Source organism: Triturus cristatus, chromosome 5_2 (assembly GCF_964204655.1).
Source record: "Triturus cristatus chromosome 5_2, aTriCri1.1, whole genome shotgun sequence".
In the NCBI taxonomy this organism is placed as follows: Eukaryota; Metazoa; Chordata; class Amphibia; order Caudata; family Salamandridae; genus Triturus; species Triturus cristatus.
The window spans coordinates 407,258,186-407,281,388 of record NC_140588.1 but is presented as its reverse complement, the minus strand read 5'-3'; the positions used below and the strand labels follow the sequence as shown (position 1 = coordinate 407,281,388).

General features: G+C 45.6%; 1 protein-coding gene across 7 annotated transcripts in view; it reads left to right on the top strand.

Annotated features, from left to right (window-relative positions):
- Window positions 1-23,203, top strand: part of GRB10 (growth factor receptor bound protein 10) — a 642,351-nt gene that overhangs the window by 495,099 nt on the left and 124,049 nt on the right. For all 7 annotated transcript variants that reach the window (XM_085607304.1, XM_085607303.1, XM_085607300.1 and 4 more), the window contains 2 exons: window positions 8,632-8,706; window positions 13,101-13,238. In XM_085607304.1, the coding sequence (XP_085463430.1) occupies window positions 8,632-8,706; window positions 13,101-13,238 (213 nt within the window). The remainder of the gene's footprint in view (window positions 1-8,631; window positions 8,707-13,100; window positions 13,239-23,203) is intronic.

The window sequence follows — 23,203 nt, the reverse complement described above, 5'->3', positions numbered from 1 at the left end:
TTCTTTGGGTTTGCAACTGCAAACTTTGCCTCTTGTCCACAAACTGGTAAGCATTGTCTGCCGCCTTCTACAGCACACACCGGGCACAGTGAGTGGCCGTTAGCTGTACACATTGGCTGCCCCATGTCCTGTAACCCTATAGAGCCTGTTCCTTTATTGATTTGAAAATGATCGCAAAACAACTAAAATCAAAAGTGCCGTTTGGTAAACTGTTTTAATTAAAGTTATTTTTAGGTTATAAGATTTAGTCAACCACTCATTGAACTGGTTTCTTCCTATACAGCTGTCAAACTAAACTCCTTTAATACTATCCTGTAAGACTGGTGTTTGGAATGACTTCGATCCCCTATGGATACTAAATTTAACCAGCATATTCGTGCAGAGAGTGCTTCATAAAATGCCACTGACCGCTGTGCAGCATAATCTGTGAAATGCAGCTGTGGTAGCACGTTATGTATTCTGTTGGACGCAGACTTTTGCTTCACCATGAGATTATTGCTTAAGCAGAAAAGAAACGGTGTCCGTATTTCTGTAGAGTGGTGCGAAAGTAGCACAAGACTTACTGGGATTAAGGGGGCCAGCAACCCCCTGATGACTTTCACATTGATGATGGCCATTTCTTCAGAGAGGAGCTTGGGCCATAAGATGGTTCCAGCCACATAGAGACTGACATTATTAATGCTCTTACTGCTCGTAGTGTAATAGTCGCCGAGGACCAGCATAGGTGTTGACTAGAGATTATAAAACTAAGCATAGTGCATGCAAGAACATTAGTTGCTGTAAAAAGTTTGTGTTACTAAGAAAATACTTTACCTCCCATGTCCGGTTAGTTTAGCTGGTGCTTTCTTGAGGAAGAATTTAAAGAGGACTATGGGGATGAATTTGCAGAGCTAGACATGGAAGAACTCTCAGGCCTGTTCACTACTGTTTAAGTGGAGGAAGCATAGAGGTATTGCCCCCAGACGTTAGCGCTATAATAAGAGCCATTCACGGGAGTTATGCCCATGCCAGCTTTAATAGCAGGCAACTGAATCAACAAAAATATGCTGAGAACAGGGGGGAAAAACATGCATTGAAAACCATTGTGTGGCAACCCTCCAGTTCATTCAGTCTGTAGTCTTTGCACATATCGGGGTACAGCCACAAGCTGGGGAGTGGGTGCGGTCTGAGGATTTTCAAGTCTATAACTGCACTGTAGCCAACGAGGCAGCGCTGTAGAGTAGACCCTTAAACTTATCACCTCAATAGGACAGATTTCTGAAGTGCACTCAAAGATGAGCTAAGCAATGACTGCAGACTATCTGGAAAACACTTTAGCTCTGAGGCGGCCCTGTTGGCAGAATGAGTTATTCTATTCACAGATGCAAGTAACCTGTTAAATTTAGCAGTGTTTGTCCTGGCAACAACAATTTAAAGGGTGTGAAAGGTCATGCAGTAGATTATACTCCGTGGCTTGCCCCACATTTGTTTACAAGGATTGAGTTGTAACATAGTCAGTCTGCCTATAGGACACTCGACCTGGACACATGTTGGGATCAGTATTGTCTGAGGCAATTCCATAGGGCAAAGGCTAGAATTCTTATCCAGTCACACCGTCCTCCACCAAAGGAGGTGATTGTGTTCTATACCTCAACTGCAGAAGACTACTCTTAGGGTATTAATGCAAATAAGAGAGGAATGTTTTCATTGCTCAGTTACTCACCAGAAGGGAGAACATGTCAATCGTATACTTAAATCGCGGGTTCAAAATGTAAAAATTGAGGAGAGTGATCTCCATCCAACATGTTTTGTGGAATTGCAAAGTGGCATGAGGATCATTGTACATTACAAGTGTTGTAGAGATTGCTTCAGTGCTTCTTCACCAAGAAGAGAGTACTCCCCACTCTGGTGTGACTGATCACATGATAGAGTAAAGGAATTCAGGCTATAAGGCGACTTGCCACAGGTGCTGCATTGAGTTGGATTACCTCCAACTTGCTGGCATGTCTCAGCAGGTGCAATCACGATTAATACGAGGAGGTGGTGACTTTAACCTAAAAAGTGACAAACTTACTGCACAATGCAGATGGCTACAGATGTGATCCATATAGTGTTCTCCAACACTGGAATAAGAACCATTTTTGCCTGCACTGCTAAGTCGATTGAAGCAAAAAGACCGTTCTTTTCACCATGTGCCCTATATAGCCCAGTTATCACATATGACATACATAAAGTCGTTCAGAGTTGAATATGCTTTTACCATGGAGTGTGGGAAGGCGACATGACTCGTGAGAAGCGAAGTCTCTAGTGAGGCAAGATGCTCATCCCCCCCAACAATGGCAATTAATAATATATTATACTTTGCACGTGTTTTAGCAATTTATTTAGCCAAACTCTGAGACTTGCTACTATTGGAGGTGTTTCCCGATGTAAATTAATTGCTATATCCGGTCTGCGAATCAATTTTTTCCTCAGGCTGCTTGGGGTGTACTGTGATGATAAACTGAGATTCAACATTTGCCCTCCAGTAATAACTCTGAATGTGTATCAGTGTAAGTGCTCTAAATTATTTTTTCCTGGCGTGGCATGCATCCATCTGCCTCAGTCTTTTTCTTGTTATATCTTGTGTTTTGTCACTTAACCCATGGCTTTAACATAGGTTATTGGCAGTTGCCGATAAAAGAAAAATATGGGAAAAATGCATTTGCCACAATCATTCAGTGCTTCAGTTTAAATGGAAGAAGCGATCCTGGATAAGCTTGGAGCCCCAGAGCGTATTGTGAACTCTGCAAGCATGAAGACACCATGATAGTTTAAGCGACAAGAAGTCCAAGAGTGACATCCACGTGACTAGGGAGCCTGATGCTACTACCAGAACCCTGCCACTGCCGGTTGAGAAAGGCACAAATATCTGGAAATGTGCTGTGTCCTACATGAGTTTGTTTCGCCCTGATGAAGACCTTCAATCAAACTACCTTATGGTCCGATTTATGAAGGTTGAAACGCGTTGGCGGCATTTTCTTTCTGAGGCCAAGAGCAACCATATGGAATTATCTCACTAAATGTACAGTCTTGGCTTTAATTGGGCTTGGACATAGAGTTCTACACGTGTACTCTGACCTCTCTAGGACCTTGAAAGTATACAGCACAGAGGATTTGGAATTGACAGGTTCCGATACCTTAACAATGTAGTAGGACAGACCAGCTTTGTGGATTTGTTTATGTATTAGTCTCAACACAGTATCAATTGTTTAGTATCCTATTGATTTGCTTATGTATTAATTTTGTCTCCAAACACTACCGTTTGTCTGTGTACTATGTACATGTCTTGATGTTTGTTTACACTGTTTCTTGTAAATATCACAAATGCAATAGAGGTGTATGTTTTAACTTAAAAAATGGGATAAACTCTATAAATAAGACAAAGAATGCTAATTCATGTAACTGAGTTAAAAGTATGTTCGAGGCATATGAGCTGCAGATCACACACTTAGGATAGTAGATCGCCATCCGGTGTTGGGCTTGGATGCTTGCAGGTTGTTGTTGTCTTCGGAAGAAGTCTTTAGTCACGAGATAGGTGACTCCTCCCTTGGACCACAGTGCGCATGGGCATCAACTCCATTGTTAGATTGTTTTTTTCCGCCATTGGGTTCGGATGCAACTTTTCCGCTCCGGTTGGAAATATCAATTCCAAGCTTTTCGAAGCGAAAAACTTCACACAACATCGAAGCACCTTCATTCTCGACATCGATTACATCGGCTCAATTCCAGACGTCGACGCGGGCCGCTGGGCCTATCCACGGCGTGAGGCCTACGGCTCATGGAAAGGACGTCGTTCAAAAAATGCCCCCAGTGTGGAGCAAAATTTCCACACCGTGACCACCACAAAGTCTGCAACCTGTGCCTATCACCGGAACATGACGAGTCCAGCTGTCCGGCCTGCGCATACTTTAGATCCAAAAAGACCATTCGGGATCGAAGGGCTCGACGCCACATCATGGCACAGAGACCAGCTCCGGAACCAGAGGACATCTTTGATGAAGGCCCCGATGTCCTGGAAGAAGATTCCGAAGATCTACAAATAATTTCCAAAGCAGACTACCCCATCACTTCTGGGCAACGTGTGAGTACTACTGCCCCTGCCCCAACCCCACCAAAGGCATTGGTCAAGACTTCGTCTGCTGGCCTCAGTCGAGACTGGAAACATCCTTCAGAAGCCGCGCCTCCGGGCTCGGCTCCGAAGAAACATAAGCCTTCCGGTAGCTCGGGTCCGAGCAAACCACATTACATTGTCCAATCGGCACCGAAGACAAAAGACCACTCGGCATCAAAATAGGCTCCGAAGCAGTCGGCCCCGAAAACACCAAGGCCGTTAGACGCACCGGCACCGAAGGTTCCCAAGCCCACAGATGCACCTTCGGCTCCGAAAACCACATCGGCACCGAAACCACCGGCTAAGGACTCTCATACGCCTCCTAAAGCCAAACAAGTTACCGATCAACCAAAACCTCAATCGGAACCGAAAAAATTGGAACCAATGTTCCTGAAGAACAAGGACTTTTTCATCCAGATCCAATCGACCCAAGGCAGAAAAAGATTTATATCCACCCCAAGACTGGATATGTCACCACGGTGCCATGTAAAAAACGGAAACTGGACACACCACCTGCCCCAGTCCCTGTAAACAGGAAGGACTCTTCATCATCCCCTATCCCTCCTTCCTCTCCTATACTGCCTCCTATCCCACCCCCTCTGCCTACACCCCCCTTACATATACCCTCTCCATCACATACACCACCACCTCAGATAAGTGGGTCCAACAAATTATCCAGTATGGTTACTGCCTGGAACTCACGACTACCCTCCCAACCTGCTCACATACATCAGTATCTAGGAGCCACCATAAACACCTCCACAGCCCTAGCATATCCCAATCCAGCCAGGATAGCCAATATACAAGCTCTTATCACAAAATTCCAAATCCAACACTCTTCCAGCAAGAGTGTTCATGCAACTCATAGGCATGATGGCGTCCTGCATCTTCATTGTGCCTTATGCCAGACTTCAAATGCGCCCTTTGCAAGAATGTCTAGCACGTCAGTGGAACCAGGCTCACGGACAACTTCCGGATCTGGTGTTGGTGGACAGCCGCACCAATCGCTCTCTCAAATGGTGGAACATAACAAATCTCTCCAAAGGACGGCCGTTCCTAGAGCCTCTTCCACAGATAGTGCTGACAACAAACTCATCGCTAACAGGATGGGGAGCCCATCTCCTCGGCCACACCATACAGGGCAAATGGACCAACAAAAAATGCTCCATCAATTACTTGGAACTGCTAGCAGTGTTCCTAGCACTAAAATCATTCCAACTACATCTCCAAAACAAAACTGTCCTCATCCGGACAGACAACATGACAGCCATGTATTACATACAGAAACATGGGGGCACACATTCTCCAGCTGTCCCAGCTCGCACAGAACATTTGGAGATGGGCCATTCCCCAGAAAATATACCTACTTGCAGAACACCTTCCAGGGGTTCACAATCAGATTGCCGATCTGGTAAGTCGACAGACTCAATAGATCCACGAATGGGAACTACATCCCCAAGTCCTAATACCCTTTTTCCAACAATGGGGCCAACCAGACCTAGATCTGTTCGCCACACACAAACGCAAAATGCCCAACCTTCGCCACCAGGTTTCTCCACCCGGAGTCAAAGGGCAATGCAATAGAGATTAACTGGTCAGGCAGATTGGCGTACACTTTTCCGCCTCTCCCACTCATTCCATTAGTGGGACGCAAGCTCAGGCAACAGTCTCTCAAACTGATCTTAGTAGCTCCCACATGGGCACGCCAACCGTGGTTCCCAACACTACTAGAATTCTCGCTAGTGCCACACCAAAAACTGCATCTCTCCCCGTCCTTATTAACCCAGAACCATGGAGAAATCCGGCACCCAGATCCAGGTCAACTGAACCTGGCAATCTGGCTCCTGAAGTCCTAGAGTTCGGTTATCTCAACCTACCACCAGACTGCATGAATATTATAAGAGAGGCCAGAAGACCTACCACTAGAGCCTGCTACGCTGCGAAATGGAAAAGATTTGCCATTTACTGCACTAACAGTCACATAAACCAACTGGATGCATCCATCCAGGACATCATTTGCTACCTACTGCACTTGCAAAGATGTAATTTGGCATACTCATCCATACGTCTCCACCTAGCAGCATTAGCAGCCTACTTACAAAATAGACAACACTTGTCACTCTTTAGAGTACCTGCGATCAAAGCCTTCATGGAAGGACTAAAGAATTATTCCTCCCAGATTACCACCCTCTCCAGTGTGGAATCTAAACATTGTTCTTACAAGGCTCATGGGACCCCCATTTGAACCTCTGCATAAACGCGAACTACAGTTCCTCACATGGAAAGTGGCTTTCCTTATCGCTATCACATCCCTCAGAAGGGTGAGTGAGATCCAGGCTTTAACCATACAAGAACCATTCTTACAATTACACCATAACAAAGTGGTTCTTAGAACAAATCTGAAATTCCTTCCAAAAGTCATATCTCCGTTCCATCTTAACCAATCAATAGAGTTACCAGTATTCTTCCCAAATCCAGACTCGGTAGCTGAAAGAGCTCTTCATACCCTAGACGTTAAAAGAGCCCTTCTTTACTACATCGACAGAACCAAATCATTCCGCGAAACAATTGTTTGTCGCTTTCTCTCCACCACATAAAGACAACTCCATTTCCAAATCTGGGATAGCTAGGTGGATAGTTGAATGTATCCAAATATGCTACCACAAGGCTAAACGCACACTAACCGTTCCCCCTAGAGCGCATTCCACACGCAAAATAGGGGGTTCCATGGCATTCTTAGGAAACATTCCCGTAGATATTTGTAAGGCAGCCACATGGTCTACAACACACACCTTTACCAAACACTATTGTGTTGATATACAAGCAAAGCAACAAGCTTCTGTGGGTCAGGCTGTCCTTAACTTTGTTTCAAACGGCTGCAACCGATACAGGTGACCACCGCTAGGGGAGATACTGCTATATAGTCTATCCTAAGTGTGTGATCTGCAGCTCATATGCCTCGAACGGAATATGCTACTTACCAGTATGCATCTGTTCTTGGCATGTAGAGCTGCATAGTCACCCACGCCCACCCACCTCCCCGGGACCTGTATCTGTTCCAGCATTGTCTTACTTAGACACCCCACATGGACATCTCTCTCTTTACTACAAACTCCATCATGGCGAAAAACAATCTAACGATGGAGTTGGTGCCCATGCGCACTGTCGTCCAAGGGAGGAGTCACCTATCTCGTGACCAAAGACTTCTTCCGAAGACCACAACAACCTGCAAGCATCCGAGCCCAACACCAGATGGCGATCTACTATCCTAAGTGTGTGACTCTGCAGCTCTACATGTCAAGAACAGATGCATACTGGTAAGTAGCATATTCCTTTCTGAACTTGGAAGACTCACGTTTGATCTATGGTTGGAGAGGTACTCTCTGTACTGCTGTTCAGTTTAAGGTAATGTCATTTGGTTTACACAAGCCCCGCTGATTTTCATCATTTAATGGGCTCGATATTCAGTGTTCTTATGGCTTAAACAAGGGTCTAATTTGATGACGTGGACTGCTTCAGTTAGTGTAGGCATCAATATGTATTTAGCCCTAGCATAATCTGAGGTAACCACTAATCTGGATAAAGTAAGTCTTGCACAAAGAACTGTTAAATACCTAATATTAATGCCAAATGGTGCAGCTGAGGGGGGAGTAATGTATAACTGGTCCCCCCCAAATGCCTACCGTGGCGAGTATTTGGTGTAATAGGGGTTTCTGATCATCAGCAGGCATTGTGACGTTGCAGAGCTGCAAGTGCTATGACCAGTACTTGTGGCCTGGGTCCTGGGCATTCTCTGCTGCATGGCCAACGGCCTTTGAGAAGAGGTGGGTGTCTGTACTAGGGGAGGATGGACAGGGAATCACATGGGTCAGGGAGTGTCTCCTTTTGGCAGAGATGTCCTGTAGGCAAGTGTGATATGGAGTTTAGTGGTTTACAGTAACAAAGGTAAATATTCTGTTAGTAGGTAATTTTTCATAGAAACCCATCTATAAACCTAGCTTTATGTGCATAAAACCTGAAATTTAGAAGTTTTCAAAACTGAATTGCTTGGCTTAGCACCTAAACATTTCTTGCATCATCAAATGCTTCTCATCCTATTTGCTAAACGAACATTGTTTTGTGGTAGTGAGATCGATGTTTATTTATCTAGACGACCAGGCAGGTTTCAAACAATTATACAGATTCCTTTCTTTAGTGAGCATTTTGACATTGGTTTGACAACCAGTGGATCTGTGAATGAAGAGGAACTATGCACCAAATTTCATACTGTTATTTCTCCTTATTTTAACGTAAATGTCTTAGTGAAGTGATCCAGTCAGATGCATCTGAGTGCTGCGCTCTCTAAAAAGTGTTCAAGGCAGTGTGTGCCTTCAGATAATTGATAGACAATATATTTTACAATTGAAAATGTACTCCAGGATTTGAACATTCATGCATTCTTCATTGCATGATGATACAAAGGTGTTTGGATAGTGATGGCCTTTTTCCTTCTCCCTTAGAACTTCTTCCCAGAACAGATGGTGGCTTGGTGTCAACAGACCAATGGCAGTATTCCACAGTCGCAGCTCCTACAGGTAACATCTAGTTTAAAGTCTTGTTTTGAGTTAGCACAGATGAATCATCATAGCTTTTAATAAACTGGAGATGGATTTTCTTGTGCAAAAGTTTAACACATATTTGTTCTTTAGCAGACATTGTAAGCCCCTTCTGGGTTATTCTCCGTCTTGTGAAATATCTGTGAACATCATCTTTTGTAGGTACCAAAGAATCCTGAACACTTTTACTAAATCACTCCTCGCTTGCTTGTGCCTAGTGTTGGAATTCTCTGCAGGAGTAGAAAAGCCTACTGCTCCATATAGCACAGGCTGCCAAACGTTAGGTGTAAAAAGGACTGTTCTTTTGGGTTTGTTTGACCTCTAAAGACCTCAGCATAAAACATTAGTCGCATAAAGTAAGGAGGCAAATAAACATTTGCCAAGGGAAACTTTGATAGTGTTTAAAAAAAAAAAATACATTTTATTGCAGTTTTTTAACTTGTAGAGTTAGTCGAGTCATGGCAGCAATTTTACATCACAGGAGCATATCACAATAATACCTATACATTGCGTTCTAAAATATGGCATATTTGCAGTGTCAACCATATGTTAAAATTTGATAGTGTTGTGATTCTCGGTCCCCATGCTGAGCTATGCCTCTAATCTTCTCTGAAAGTTCACATAGCTATAAATGGACAGTTTGTTTTATAACTAACTGAACATTTTGCAAATCTACCAGGATCTCATTAAAAACAGCTTTGTAAGTGGCATTTTCCCAATAATGGGTTTAAAGTTCTAATCTGCTGTAGGATAAACAGGCAAAATGGAGTTTGTCGAAATTTACGGAAACCTAAATGGTTGACAAGTAAGGGGAGCTACTAGGACATCATACTAACTGTCATCTTTGACTAACATTGACTCCTGCAACTCAATGAAACCAATATTAACACAGCAAAGTCTTGTGACAGTTGATAACTCCAGAAAACTTCCTTTTACCCATGGAATGAATCCTCTTGCAATTAATAACTAACACATTGCACACAACAGCTCTCGTCTCTACATTGAAGTCCAGGACACTTGCTGCTGAAACTGGCATGTTTACTCTCCTCTGCTGCACCAAGTACATAGGAGACAGTTCAAGGGGGGTGTGGGTTTCAACTTGCCTTGCTTTTCTCTCCCAACTTTCAACAGGCCCAGTATTTGAATCCACTATAGGAACTACATTTCCCTCACCTGCAGTATAAGGGATTTGTAAACTATGGAGCTAGTAGGAATCTCCCTAAAACATTAGTGCAAGGAGTCTAAACTCCCACTTATAATTCCCATGAGCCCCACAGAACGAACAAAGCTGGTTCCCATCCCAGCATATAGGAGTGTGGTTACGTTGTGACATTCTTTCCTAGCCATTTTGTCTGCTTACACCCTTGCTTGCTTTTATTTTGCCACACGTTCCACTGTTTTATTTTAATACATTTTTATTGATTTTACCTCTCGTATCAATCAGGTCAGGTGGTGTCTCGCTGCTTATATCCAGCTCCCAAGCAGTTACTTAACAGAGGCCCTGGCAGGCTGTCGGGCCGATATGTGGACCATGGCTGCAAGGTCTCAGTGGTCGGCTCACACCTCAGCCCCCTTTCCAAAAAACCAACATACATTCCCCACTCACCGGCCTGGTCACAACAAGGACAACCACCTGGATAGGCGGGGGCAGTTGAAAGGCAGGCGGTTTGCCACCTGTCTCGCCGTGTTGTCCCAGAGGGTGCACAGTTCCAAGGTCTGTCTGTGCCTTGAACCCCCCAACAGCAGTGATTCCAGTGCTACACGTAGCTGCAAGCTGCCAGGTCTTCCTCAGGCACTTGCATGCCAGTCGGTGGTTCACTGCAACTAGGTGCTTGATGGAATGCTTGAATTAATCTCAGCCACTGGTAATTGCTAGAACCGCCTCCCAATTAATCATGTCGTCCACCTTGCCACCTCAGTTTGGACCCAGCTGTATGCAAATCGGTGTTAACTCTGCTCCTCATGGGAACAGGCATCCTGAACTGTCAAGCCAGGTCCTCCATGAACCGGAATACACGCAACCTAGGACGAGATTTCCCTTGAAAAGGGCTCTTTAGCCAGGTGTAGCTTAATTCCAGTGGCACAGTGATCATGTGGTCCACGTCTGGGTATACCTATCGCACTTCAGGCATCAACTGCTACAACCAGGTGTTGGATGGAAGATTTGATTTAATCTCAGCCACTGTCAGTTGCTCGGGTTACAGCCCAATCCAATGTTTTTACCCCACCATGCCACCTCAGTCTGGACCCGGCCATATGCAAATCCGCCTTGACCCTGCTCCTCACGGAAACAGTCCAGCCCGAACTGCCATGGCAGGTTCTACCTGAACCAGAATACAAGCAAGGTCCAAACTGAGGTTTCATGGTGTGCAAAATAGCGATAGACTGGGATGCACACCTGAGTAATTACCAGTGGCTGAGATTACTTCAAGCATCACGTCGATCACTTTTTGTATACTTCAGTTAGTCAGAGGTTCACAGCAAAGCAGTGGATCATTCCTGACACCCTCGTGTCCCTGATGGATACCAATTAGTGGTGGCGAAGCTCCGCAGAGAGCAGCCCCCATGTTTGGCAAAGTAGCATTGCCCCAGCCACACGATCCATTGGTGTTCCTGGTCTTCAGAACTGAACTACCACTCTGCCTTTAATTTAATACTAATTTCTGACCATGCCTAAATGTAGGAGGGTCCTGTGTACCTAGTGCTTCTCTGCATAAAATCTTGCGGTCTTTGGCCAGTGGCCATGTCTGGGTGTGTTAAGTCTCCGTAGCAGAAATGGCAGGGAGGTGGTTCTTCCCAGCGAACATTGGCATCATGCAGATGTCAACTGGTCACCTGTACAGTTGCTCCTGGATAGCAGCTGTTAGCTTCTCCTCTAATTCTTTTCCAGTGAAAACATCTAGAAGAACCAGTACAACTGACATCTGCCTAGGTGTCGCCATTGCTATAGCAAAAATGACAACGGAGCTGGTATGTGCTTCCTTCGTTTCACTTAACCATCAAAACAATATGGGAGAAGGACAGGGTACATTGACCTGTGCCATGTTTGCACTAGTGATGGTGAAATAACCAGGTTTCGCCTTGTCCACCATTCCTTGTGCTGCAGAAAATGTAAATACAGGTGCAGAAACAAATTCCCTTTTAGTTTGAGTCTATGTTCTGCTGGGGAAAACCAATAAGTTGTCATATGTCTAGTGATTGCAGCATTTGTCCTGTCTGTTGTGTAAGGGAGCGAAAAGTGGGGTGGCATAGGGCAGAAATCATCTACAGTGTACCACACCATTGCCCCTTGATATATTGGGAAAGGTGATGGAATGCAGAATATAGCTTAAAAGGAGGTCGCAAACAGAGCCCCCCTCCCCACCCCCCAAGACTGGGCCAGAGGAAATTCAGTGTAAAGGTCATGGCTACAACAAACAAACATGCTACAACCATACATATGCACTATTGTTATTTTTACTAGTGTAGCATGTTCTCATCACTAACAGATACTGCCATAATTCATGCATGCAATTTTAATTTAGACCTATATTTTGGGTCTTTCTTAAAGGTGCCTGCATCAGAATTCACAAGACCTGGAAAAGACACCAAATGAGGCAGATTAACTGTCATGTACATTTTATTTATTTTCATTTATTGGTGCAGCTTCTTGAAGAGCACCAATTGCTTGATGATTCATTGACTGGTTTTAGGCAGTTTTATAGCACTGAGACTGATTTGCTTAAGATGGCGGAAGAGCTTAAGCAGTTGGTGGAGAAAGGAGGCTCAGCTGCTCTAATCCTGTTCGACCCAAGTGCAGCTTTAGATACCATTGCCCTTGAGGTAATTCTGGATAAACTCAGTGAAACCAAGGGTAGGTGTAAGGCTGTGTCTTGGTTCACCTCCTTCTAAAAGATCTCTTTTTTCAGGTGATAGCACAGGGTGTTTTCATCACAAAGCGCCAGTTTGAGTTTGGGGTTCAGCAGGGTTCCGCATAAGTCCAACCTTGTTTCCTTTTTAGCGAACTCTTAACTGTGTCGGCCTGGGTAAACCTCCTCTAGATTGGGGTTCCTATTTGTGGCCTCTTACGCTGGTACAGTGTGGTTGGGAACCAAGCAGCAACTTTCAGTGCCAGGGCTGAATTAAATGCTAGGTGCACTTAAAAAAAAAAATATATATATATATATATATATATATATACTTAAAATGACCACATTTTCTTAGCTACGTGTACTGTATCTTGGTAACATTTTGGCAAACACTGTCCCATATCTGATTGTGTTTCAGCACAATCAGATTTAGAGTGCTGTTGTTGGTAGTTATGTGCAAGACTGCACACAAATGCTTGAGTCTTGTTGTTTTATGAACCTAATAGTTTTGGTTTTTCTCAACAGAGCTTCCTGAACACCAGCAGCTGCCCCGAAATACAGGGTTTTTTACATGTGAAAGATCTGGGAAGAAAATCATGGAAAAAGATGTTTGTGTGTCTACGACGATCAGGACTGTACTGCTCCTTGAAAGGGACATCCAAGGTGAAGAGCTTCTAAACTTTGAACTTTACTACTGTGCAACCTTCTCTGATGTCTCTATTGATGCAGAACTGGGGATGTTCGGAATAGGTGTCTAGGAACTGTTGGGGGAAAATCCCTTTCTTGCTTGCGCCTTGCATGTTCTTTCATTTTTCCCAAGATATTGCAGTTGTGTTCCATGTGCATTCAAGCCTCAAAGTCTGCATGCCTTGTCCTACTAATTGCCATTAAGACTTCAGTGTGAAGAAATTTTGGTTGTCACAAAAACATCTATCCTGAAATGTACATAATGGGTGTGTTCAGTCTAGCAGATGTGCTGTGGTATAAACCCCTAAAAAGACTAACCATTTTGATTGTAGTTCAGTTGGATGACGAGATGAAATTGTTGTACAGTAAAATAGTATGTAATGGTTTTATTTGGAAATAACTTGTTACAAGTGAGGCAGCTTAGTTACATGTGTTAGCTATGTCAGTGCATACAATTCTATTTTTTAGCAGCGATGGTTTGGGCGTTCAGTTATGCATTCTTGCAAGGTGATTGGAGGATGGTATTGTCTTCTTTCACATGCTAGTTTTTGCATAAGTTAAGGTTTGTCTGTTCCCTTAGGTGATCAATGCATTGACATACATTGTCTAATTGAACAAGCTATAGATGGATTCCGGGCTAAAAATGTATGGGCAAATTGAAAGGGGCAAAGGTGGATCGTCCTGTCAGTGTAGTCGGTAAGGAAGCCTGCTACTCCATTATCCTCAATAGAGGAGAGGTTTAAGGTGGCATTAGATAATGCAAACCGTACTATGGCCTCATTGCAGCCTTCTGGTTGGCAAGCGGTGCCTTAAGATTATAACCTTCCGTGCTCAAAGATTTCCATTACGTTTCCGCATGTTCTATGATGGTCCTGGTTGTTAAAACCTTTTTTAGTCATTATGGTGCAGCAGGTTCAGCTTCAGTTGGATATAGTCGACCTCTCCTGAGGCTTGAGCCGGGAGATCGAGGCTGCTGCGCTGTGCGAGGTGTCGGAGTGCTGTCACTATTGTTACAGGTGGCTTTTATCTGCCGTTTTTTTATCGTGTATTTTACAAGTGCCTTCCCCTGATTGCTTTTAAAATCAAACCTACTGCCATCTTATTTTAAATTAATCTGCTACACACGGAGGCTGACCTTATTGCTTGTTCCTCTTCAAAGCGCTTTTTGCACTGTGCCTTTCGATCCTTGCCCGCCCGCCATCTTGGAGGTAACGTGGGGAGCAGTCTAGCGTCTGCTTCCCACACGCTATTGAGAGGGCCATGGCGCAAGCGCGCGCGCGCAGCGGGCGCGCCAAAGGCAAGCCCGTCTGCACCCGTCCGCGCCAGGACACCGCTAGGCGCCAGGGATTATGCCGGTTTCACTTCCTTTTTCCGTAAGTCTAAGCTTTCCTATAGTGGGGCTGCTCTCAGGCTTATTCGAACTAAAAGCCCCATGGCTAGCCTAATATGTCCCAATGCGGGACTACACTCTTTGGAAGGGCATATCCCCTGTATATTATGTAGATTCCATAGTCGCCTGGAAGCTGAAAACCCACAAAATGCTGACACTGCGCCCCTCATCTCTTTAGATACTAAAATCATTAGTCATAGCCAGTCTCCTACTCTTAAAACTAAGACTACCCAGTGCAATTTCTGGAAGGGTTTTTTAGGGAACGTGAGATCCCTCCCAAAACATGCCTTAGAGATCTGGGACCTATTAAATACTGATTTACCTGACGTGGGTTTCCTAACTGAGACCTGGCTGAAGCCCTCTAGCGGCCCTGATATCAAGATCGCCATTCCCAACGGTTACAAGATTCTGCGGCTTGACAGACAGCTGAAAACCGGTGGGGGAGTTGCCATAATCCATATGAGCGGGCACAAATTACCATGCTAGACCAACGTGCTAACGCTCAAATTGAAATCTTGATTTTCCAAATGGAAATGGTCACTCTTGACTCATGGAAAGGGGCTCTGGTCTATCGTCCCCCGGGCCCTGTGAAGGATTTTTCCTCACAACTAATGGAAATAATAGCCCCTCATGTGATTGCCTCCAAGAACTTCCTATTACTGGGAGATTTTAACATACACAGCGAAAACCTTTCACTTCCGGAAATATCCGCCTTTATCTCCGACCTATCTACATTGCACTTCACCAAAAAGAATGACGGTCCTAAACACACGGCAGGGCATACTATCGACCTAATATTCTCCAACACTGATCGGCTTACCTGCAGGGCTCCCCGCCCAATGTGCTGGACAGATCATGCGTTTATTAACTTCCATGTGCAATGCCCGCACAAGTCCACCTTATCGGCAGCAAACACTCAACTTTCCTATAGACAATGGTATAAAATCCATCCTGAATGCTTTTCATCAGCTTTCATACCCCCGAGGTACCCCCAAACAAATAATATTGAAGAGAATCTTGCTCTCTTTAACGCTTCTGTTTTAGCAACCATTAACTCTATTGCCCCGGTAAAGACTTGCACTAAAGCTCCCAGGAGCTATTTGGCTGTCTGGTTTACTCCCGAATTACGTACAACTAAAAGCCGCTGCAAAAACCTTGAAAAAAGGTGGTGTCGTACTCACCTTGACACTGACAAAGTGAACTACAGAGCTGCCCGCACCCTTTACCATAATGAAATAAAACAAGCTCGCAAATCATACATAGCCTCTCAGCTAAGTCAGGCAGGCAATGCTCCTAAAATTCTCCACCAAATTTCGCAAGATTTTATTTGCCCTAAAGCTTGTGATTTGGACAATAATTATTCCCAGCCTCTTTGTAATGAAATCAGTTCTTTTTTCATTCAAAAAATCGATAACCTCTGACAAATTTTCTAAAACCCCCCTTACACCGGGATCTGTTGACACTGGTAATCCTCCTGCTGCCAACCATACAACTCTGTTGGCCTTTCCTCCCCTCTTACGGGACAAGACCATTGCACTAATGTGCAATGTTAAATCCGGCTCCCCCCTAGATGTTATGCCTGCAAAAATATCAGCTTCTGTAGCACACGTACTTGCAGACTCCGTCAGCTCACTTCTTAACTCCTCCTTAAGAAAGGGGCAGGTTACCCCTGCTTGGAAAGCAGCACAGCCTATCCCTTTGCGTAAAAATAAAAAACTTCCCATGGATGACCTTTCCAACCTGCGCCCTATCTTCCTCCTCCCTTACCTGAGCAAGGTCCTAGAGAAACACGTGAATAAACATCTTTAAAACCATATCGAGGCAACTGGTTACCTGGACCCGTCCCAATCAGGGTTCCGTGCAAACTATAGTACCGAGACCGCTCTGGTAGCGGTTACTGACTGCATGAGACGGACTCTCGATCAGGGACAATCTGCCATCCTAGTCCTGTTAGATCTCTCCGCAGCTTTCGATACGGTGGACCATCTGACCCTGCTCGGAAGATTAAAAGCGACTGGACTAGGGGGAATGGCAATGAGTTGGGTAACTAGCTTCCTCTCCGAACGCACACAAACCCTCAACCTAGGCCCTTTCCGCTCCACCACCGAAAGTCTGAACAAGGGCGTGCCACAGGGCTCCTGTCTGAGTCCAACGTTATTTAATATCTATGTGGCCCCCCTTGCCTCCCTTCTAAGATCTCTTGGGTTCATCCCCGTATCTTATGCTGATGATACCCAACTTATCTTCCCTTTTGATAAATCCTCACCGACAGCTCAATCAACCTTCTCCCTGGGTATGCTAGCTATTTCGGAGTGGATGAGTGGCAACTATCTTCAGCTGAATGCCAGCAAAACAGAGATCATTCTCTATGGAGATGCCCCCATTATGTGGTCACCTTTCTGGTGGCCAACTGATTTGGGCCCCGCTCCCCAGCCTAAACTAACAGTAAAGAACCTCGGTGTTCGCTTCGATCAGGCTATGACTATGAACGACCATGTATCTCATATAGTCAGTGCATGCTTCTACACTCTGAGCCTCCTGAGAAAAGCTCTTCCCTACCTCCCGGATTCTTTCCGCAAGATGCTTGTTCAAGCTCTTGTGCTGAGTAAAATAGACTACTGCAATGCTCTTCTGGTCGCCACTAATGAATCTGTCCTCAGCCGCTTGCAGGTGGTGCAAAACACCGCTGCACGACTGGTCACCAACGCACCATTTAGATCAGCTTCTCTTCCGCTGCTGCAACGCTTGCACTGGTTGCCGGTGAGGAAACGAGTCCTGTTTAAGCTCTGTTGCTTGACACACAAAGCTTTATGGGGCCCGGACCGATGTATCTTGCTGAAAGGCTCCACCAATACATCCTTAACCGTGAACTGAGATCATGCTCTAACTCTTTGCTACTTATTCCTAGGATAAAGAAAGCACGGATGGGAAGTAGATCCTTTTCCTATCAAGCCCCGCTAGTCTGGAATCAGCTCCCCCTCTCGCTCAGACAATGCTCTGACTACCTCAGGTTCAGGAAGATTCTGAAAACCACCATGTTCACGGAGTGACATCTCTTTTACATTCTTGCACAGTTTTGCCAGCGCTGAGAGACCCCCACGGGGGTGATTCACGCGCTCTACAAACTATTTAACATAACATAGTGGATGCAGGTCTGAGGTCTGGCTGGCCTCTGTGGTGTCAGATCACTTGTTTGGACTCCAGAAAAACACTAAGTCCATTCAGAATGGTCTTCGTCTGAAGCTTACTTTATTTGGACTCTAGTTCAGCATAGGGCTGATCTAGGGAAAAAAGGTTTGACCACAGTCATGACTGTCTTAGTGAAATCAATTTTACAGTTTCCATTTTGATCGATAGTCTCTGCTTCCTTGCGTCAGAAGAAATTTTAAAAAGTGTTGGTCAATCAGTGTGAAAGATATTGGTAATTGTTATATAGAAACTGTTAAACATCTCACTTATTTATAATTGTTGGAATGCTCACTGATGGTGATGTGATGCCTTTCATATAGTATTTGATGCATACTCTTAATATCACCATGAGTTGTTTAATGTGCATACAGGACCTATTAACTGTGCAGGGGAACTTCAACAGAGGGAAGTCAGAGGAAGAGTTTGGTTTCCTGTGCTCTTCCGTAATCTAAATTATTGGTGAGTTGAAACTAGAATGTTTTCTAGGGTGTTACACTCCACCTGCAGACAAGTTTGAAATCGAATCATAAGAAGCTTGCGTTCAAATCCAAATGGTCTTATCTTCCAAAAATGCTGTTCAGTATTGACTGTCCTACAAAATAGAAACTAATGAGCTGTATACAGAACTCTTGGGATATAGACAGGCTGTGTGTGTGTGTGTGACTTTGCCACAGTTTGAATCTTCATGAAATTTTCCCCCAAAAAAGTGTGACGGCGATTCTTTTTGCACATGGAAAGTTTTGGGGTTCTCTGTCAAGCGTGGGCAGAGAAGGGGATGGGGGGTGTCAAAGGTGTTAGAGGCATATGAGCTGTAGATCATATACTTGTGCATAGATCGCCATCTGGTGTTGGGCTCTGATGTTTGCACTCTGTTTTTTTTTCTTGGAACAAGTCTTTGTAGTCACAAGGTAGGTGACTCCTCCTTAGGATGATAGTGCTCATAGGCATCGACTCCATCTCCAGATTGTTTTTTTCCGCCATCTGGTTCGGATGTGATTTGCTCCGCTCCGGTGTCGTTTTCGAACCCCCTTCGCGCAGTCCCTCTCGACGATATTGTCTAGATCGCGGTTCCTCTTCAACGTGCATCTTCAAAATATATAAAATCCTCTACCTCGAACCTTGATGCATACTGTTGGGCCTATCCACGTCGACCACGCCAGCAGACAATGGATAGGACTCCTTTAAAAAAAAAAATGCCCCGGGTGTGGTGCTAAGTTCCCACACACAGACTTGCATGAGGTTTGTAACCTCTGCCTCTCCCCAGAGCATGAAGACGAGCACTGCGAGGCCTGTTCATCTTTCAGGTGGAAGAAAACCATACGTGACCATCTGGCTCGACGTCACAAAATGTCTTGCGGAAGCAGCTCTATTACAGACATGTTTGGAGCAGATCCCAATCTCCAGTAGGAACAACAAGCTGATGGAGAGATCAAAGACCAGGCAGTCACCCTGGCTCAGCGGTTTGTGAGTACTAAAACCCCTCTCCAACCAAACCAAAGGCTCCCGTAACACCTTCGCCCTCTGGTTCAGGTCGACACCAGCAAAACATTTCAGTTGCCCCGCCCTCGGGTCCAGCAATTAAACAAAAGGAAAAGCCTTCCGGCTCGGGATCGAGCAAACCCCATTCTGGTGCACAAAAATTGTTCTGCATTCTGTCCATCAATAGTTCTTTTTGCATTTGTCACCCCAAATGGGACGGGTATGCTCAGACGTGAGTCCCGTGCTCTCCATGCCACTGGAATCAAGCTATCCTGGCTGAAGAGGGGTGAAACCCTGAAACCGGTCCTAGGATGCTTGTTTCCAGTCCTGGGAAGACCTGGCTTGGCAGTTCGGCTGGACTGTTCCCTTGAGGCACAGGGTCAAGACTGATTTGCATATGGCTGGGTTGAAACTGGAAAGGCATGGTGAGCAAAAAACGATGGATTTAGGCCCAGATCTCTGTACTGGGGTGAATGTATGACACTGTTCTGCATTCTGTCCATCAATAGTTCTTTTTGCCCAAAAATCACCTTTAGCACCGAAGTCCAAAACCAAGGAGGTGCCAAGCCCTTCTTCATCGGCCCTGAAAACCATGTCGACGCCGAAGCCCTCGGCGTCGAAACAAATCAAGGACAAGCATACGGAACCGAAAAAATCTTCGAAGCCGAACAAAACTTCGGAGCCGAAAAAACACTCTTGAGCCACAAACTCCTATACCAAAAGCTAAGGAGTCCAAGACACCACAGAAAGCTTCAGAGACACGGGTTAAACATTATGACCCCAAGTCTTCGGCACCGACCAAAGACATTGTACCCGCACAACAACTTCTAACAGTTTTTCGGATTCAAAACAAAAGACTCTACGTTGACCCAGAGACTGGCAAAGTTGTCGCCAAGCCTCCTAAAAAGAGAAAATTGAACACTTCAGAAGACCCTAAAATACCCATGAAGCGAAAGGAGATGGGCACTAACACTACTCCACCTCTCTCCCCTTCTCCAGCTGATCCAAACCTGCTAATTTTTCCAGCACACTCCCCACAACATACATTTTCGCCTCAACCACAGGATAATGAAGAGTACTATAGTGATGAGGGTGGGAATGGAAATCTAGATAAAGATTATGACGCAGAAACCATTCCACACAATCCAGATCCTTGGGATGATTACAACACAGATCCCAACACACACAATGACCCGGACATGTATCCCTCTAGGCCATCACCACCAGATGACAATATTGGGTTTGCGCAACTCATTAATAGAGCTGCTCAGTACCACGGGGTGCAGTTACACTCTGATGCTTTAGAGGAAGACTTTTTACTAGAAACATTTACACCCACACAAGTCCACACACACCCTGCCAATGTTAAAAGGCATGTTAAAACATGCACCAGAAGTTTTTAAGGGCCCCGTCAGAGCCAGGATTCTTAACACCAGAATAAACAAAAAATAAAAGGCAGCTCCCAATGACCCAGTGTACATTAAAGGTCAGGTCCCTTTAGATCCTCTTGTAGTGTCCAATGCACTCGAGGAAATTCACAAAGCACAGGCGACACCCCTCCTCCTGATAAGAAATCCACACTTATAGACGCATCTGGAAAACGCATTGCATCGCAAGCTGCAAATCATTGGTGGATTGCCAATGCTCAAGCTTTGTTGGCCAGATATGACAGAGCTTACTATGATGAGCTTGAAAAGCTAATGCAACATCTTCCTGACCAATTTAAAGAGGAAGCTAATGACCTTATACAGGAGGGAAATTTAGTAACAAATACGTCCATCAAATGTGCTCTTGATGCAGCAGATACTGCCTCTCGTGCTATTAATACCAGCGTTTTATGCAGGCACGCTTGGCCCCGAATCTCCGGATTCAAACAGGAAGTGCAGTCTGCTATTCTTAATCGGCCCTTTGACCAAGAGCATCTTTTTGGGCCCACAGTAGATACATCTTTAGAAAAGATAAGATACGGAGACTTCCAAGGCCATGGAGACCTTGCAAACCCTTAGAGGTTCATTTTGTGGCTCCATTTACAGGGCTGGCTCAAACTATTGACTCTGAGCATCCCTCTTCTTCCTATAAGAGCCCCAATCAAAACAATTCCTCCAGAGGATACTTTTGTGGAGGATACAGAGGCAACAATGGTAAGGGAAGACGTCACGGTAACAATACCCGCAACTCCCCTCCCACCAAGCAATGACTTCCCTTCACTTCCCCCGATCATCCCACTCCTGTCGGGGGACGCCTCTTAGAATTCCAGACAGGTAGGAACTGTATCACAACAGACAAGTGGGTTAGACAAATTATCCAGTATGGTTATTGCCTGAAACTCTCCTCTACACCCCAAAATATCCCTCAAAGACAACGTCCAATGACTTCAGAACATATGACTCTTCTGAAACAAGAGGTTCTCTCTATTACAAAAACATTCAATAGAACCCGTCCCCTTGCCTCATCAAGGCACAGGGGTTTACTCCCTCTATTTTCTAATCCCCAAAAAAGGATGCCTCTCTCAGGCCAATACTGGACCTCAGACCGTTAAACCTCTACGTTCAGTCAGACCACTACCACATGGTCAGTCTCCAACAGGGGCTCCCACTGCTTCAACAAGGGGACTTTCTCTTCACTCTAGATCTAAAGGACACCTACTTTCATATTCCCATTCACCCCACTCACAGGAAATCTCAGGTTCGTGGTGGATGGTCAACATGATCAATTCAAAGTCCTTCCGTTCGGAGTGACTACAGCACCCACAGTCTTCACCAAGTGCCTCAGTAGTGGCAGCTCACTTACGAAGAAAACACATTCACGTGTTCCCTTATCTGGACGACTGGCTCATAAAAGCCAAGTCGCACAGCAGCTGTGTGCAACACACACAACAATCCAGCTGCGTCACAACTTGGGATTCACGGTGAATCTCACCAAATCCCACCTCCAACCTTCCAACACACTATACCTAGGTGCTACAATAGACACTTCTAAAGCTTTAGCCTACCCCCAACCCTTTCAGGATCAGCAGTATGCAAGCTGTAATATTCAAATAGCTGAAAAACACGTTAGTTAGATTCCTCACCTTAGAATATCCCCAGGCGTCAAGCTGGATCCGGAAGATTTTTCGTCATCAATACCCCTTGCGCGTCGCTAGGCGTCTGCGGCTCCGCGTCCGTCGTCGGCGTCGTGCGCCGGAATGACGTCGTCTGAGTACTTAGACGCCGCCCTCGCGCGCTGACGTCAGTTCTTCTTTTTTCCGCGCCAGTAAGCGCAGATCCGGGAGAGCTACCCCTTTAGTCATTTTTTGACTAACTTTTTCGATCCTTTTTGATCTTGTCTCGACTCCGGTGCCGGTAGGATGCCTGGTTTTAAAGCCTGTGCTGACTGTAGCCGCTTGATGTCGGTTACGGACCATCACCGCCGGTGCCTTTACTGCTTGGGCCTCGACCACGACGCGGAGTCGTGTTCGGACTGCAAGGCCCTGACCTCGAAGATTCGCCACTCGGCTCCGCGCCCCTCTCGATCGCAGTCCAGGAGGAGGTCCAAGGATTGGTCGCGGAGCCGCAGCCGACGTCATCATCGGTCGTCGGGATCCAAGTCTTCGGGAAAGTCGAAGCACTCCAAGAAGTCCAAGAGGCGACACCGCTCTTCGGACCCCCCTTGCCGGTCGCGTGACTCGGCCGAGGGTCAGGGTGGTTCCACCCCCGCGGCTCTGGCGGAGCCGCAGGCGCCGCGCAAGTCCCCATACCCACCGGTCCCTGGGACTGACGCAACGCCGGCGGAAGTCAGTGCCTTCCTCTCGGCCATGAGGAGCCTGGCTCCGCCGTCGACGCCCGTTGGCGCGCCTTCGGGCCCCGCAGACCCGACTGGGCAACCTTGCCTGCCGGCGGCTCCG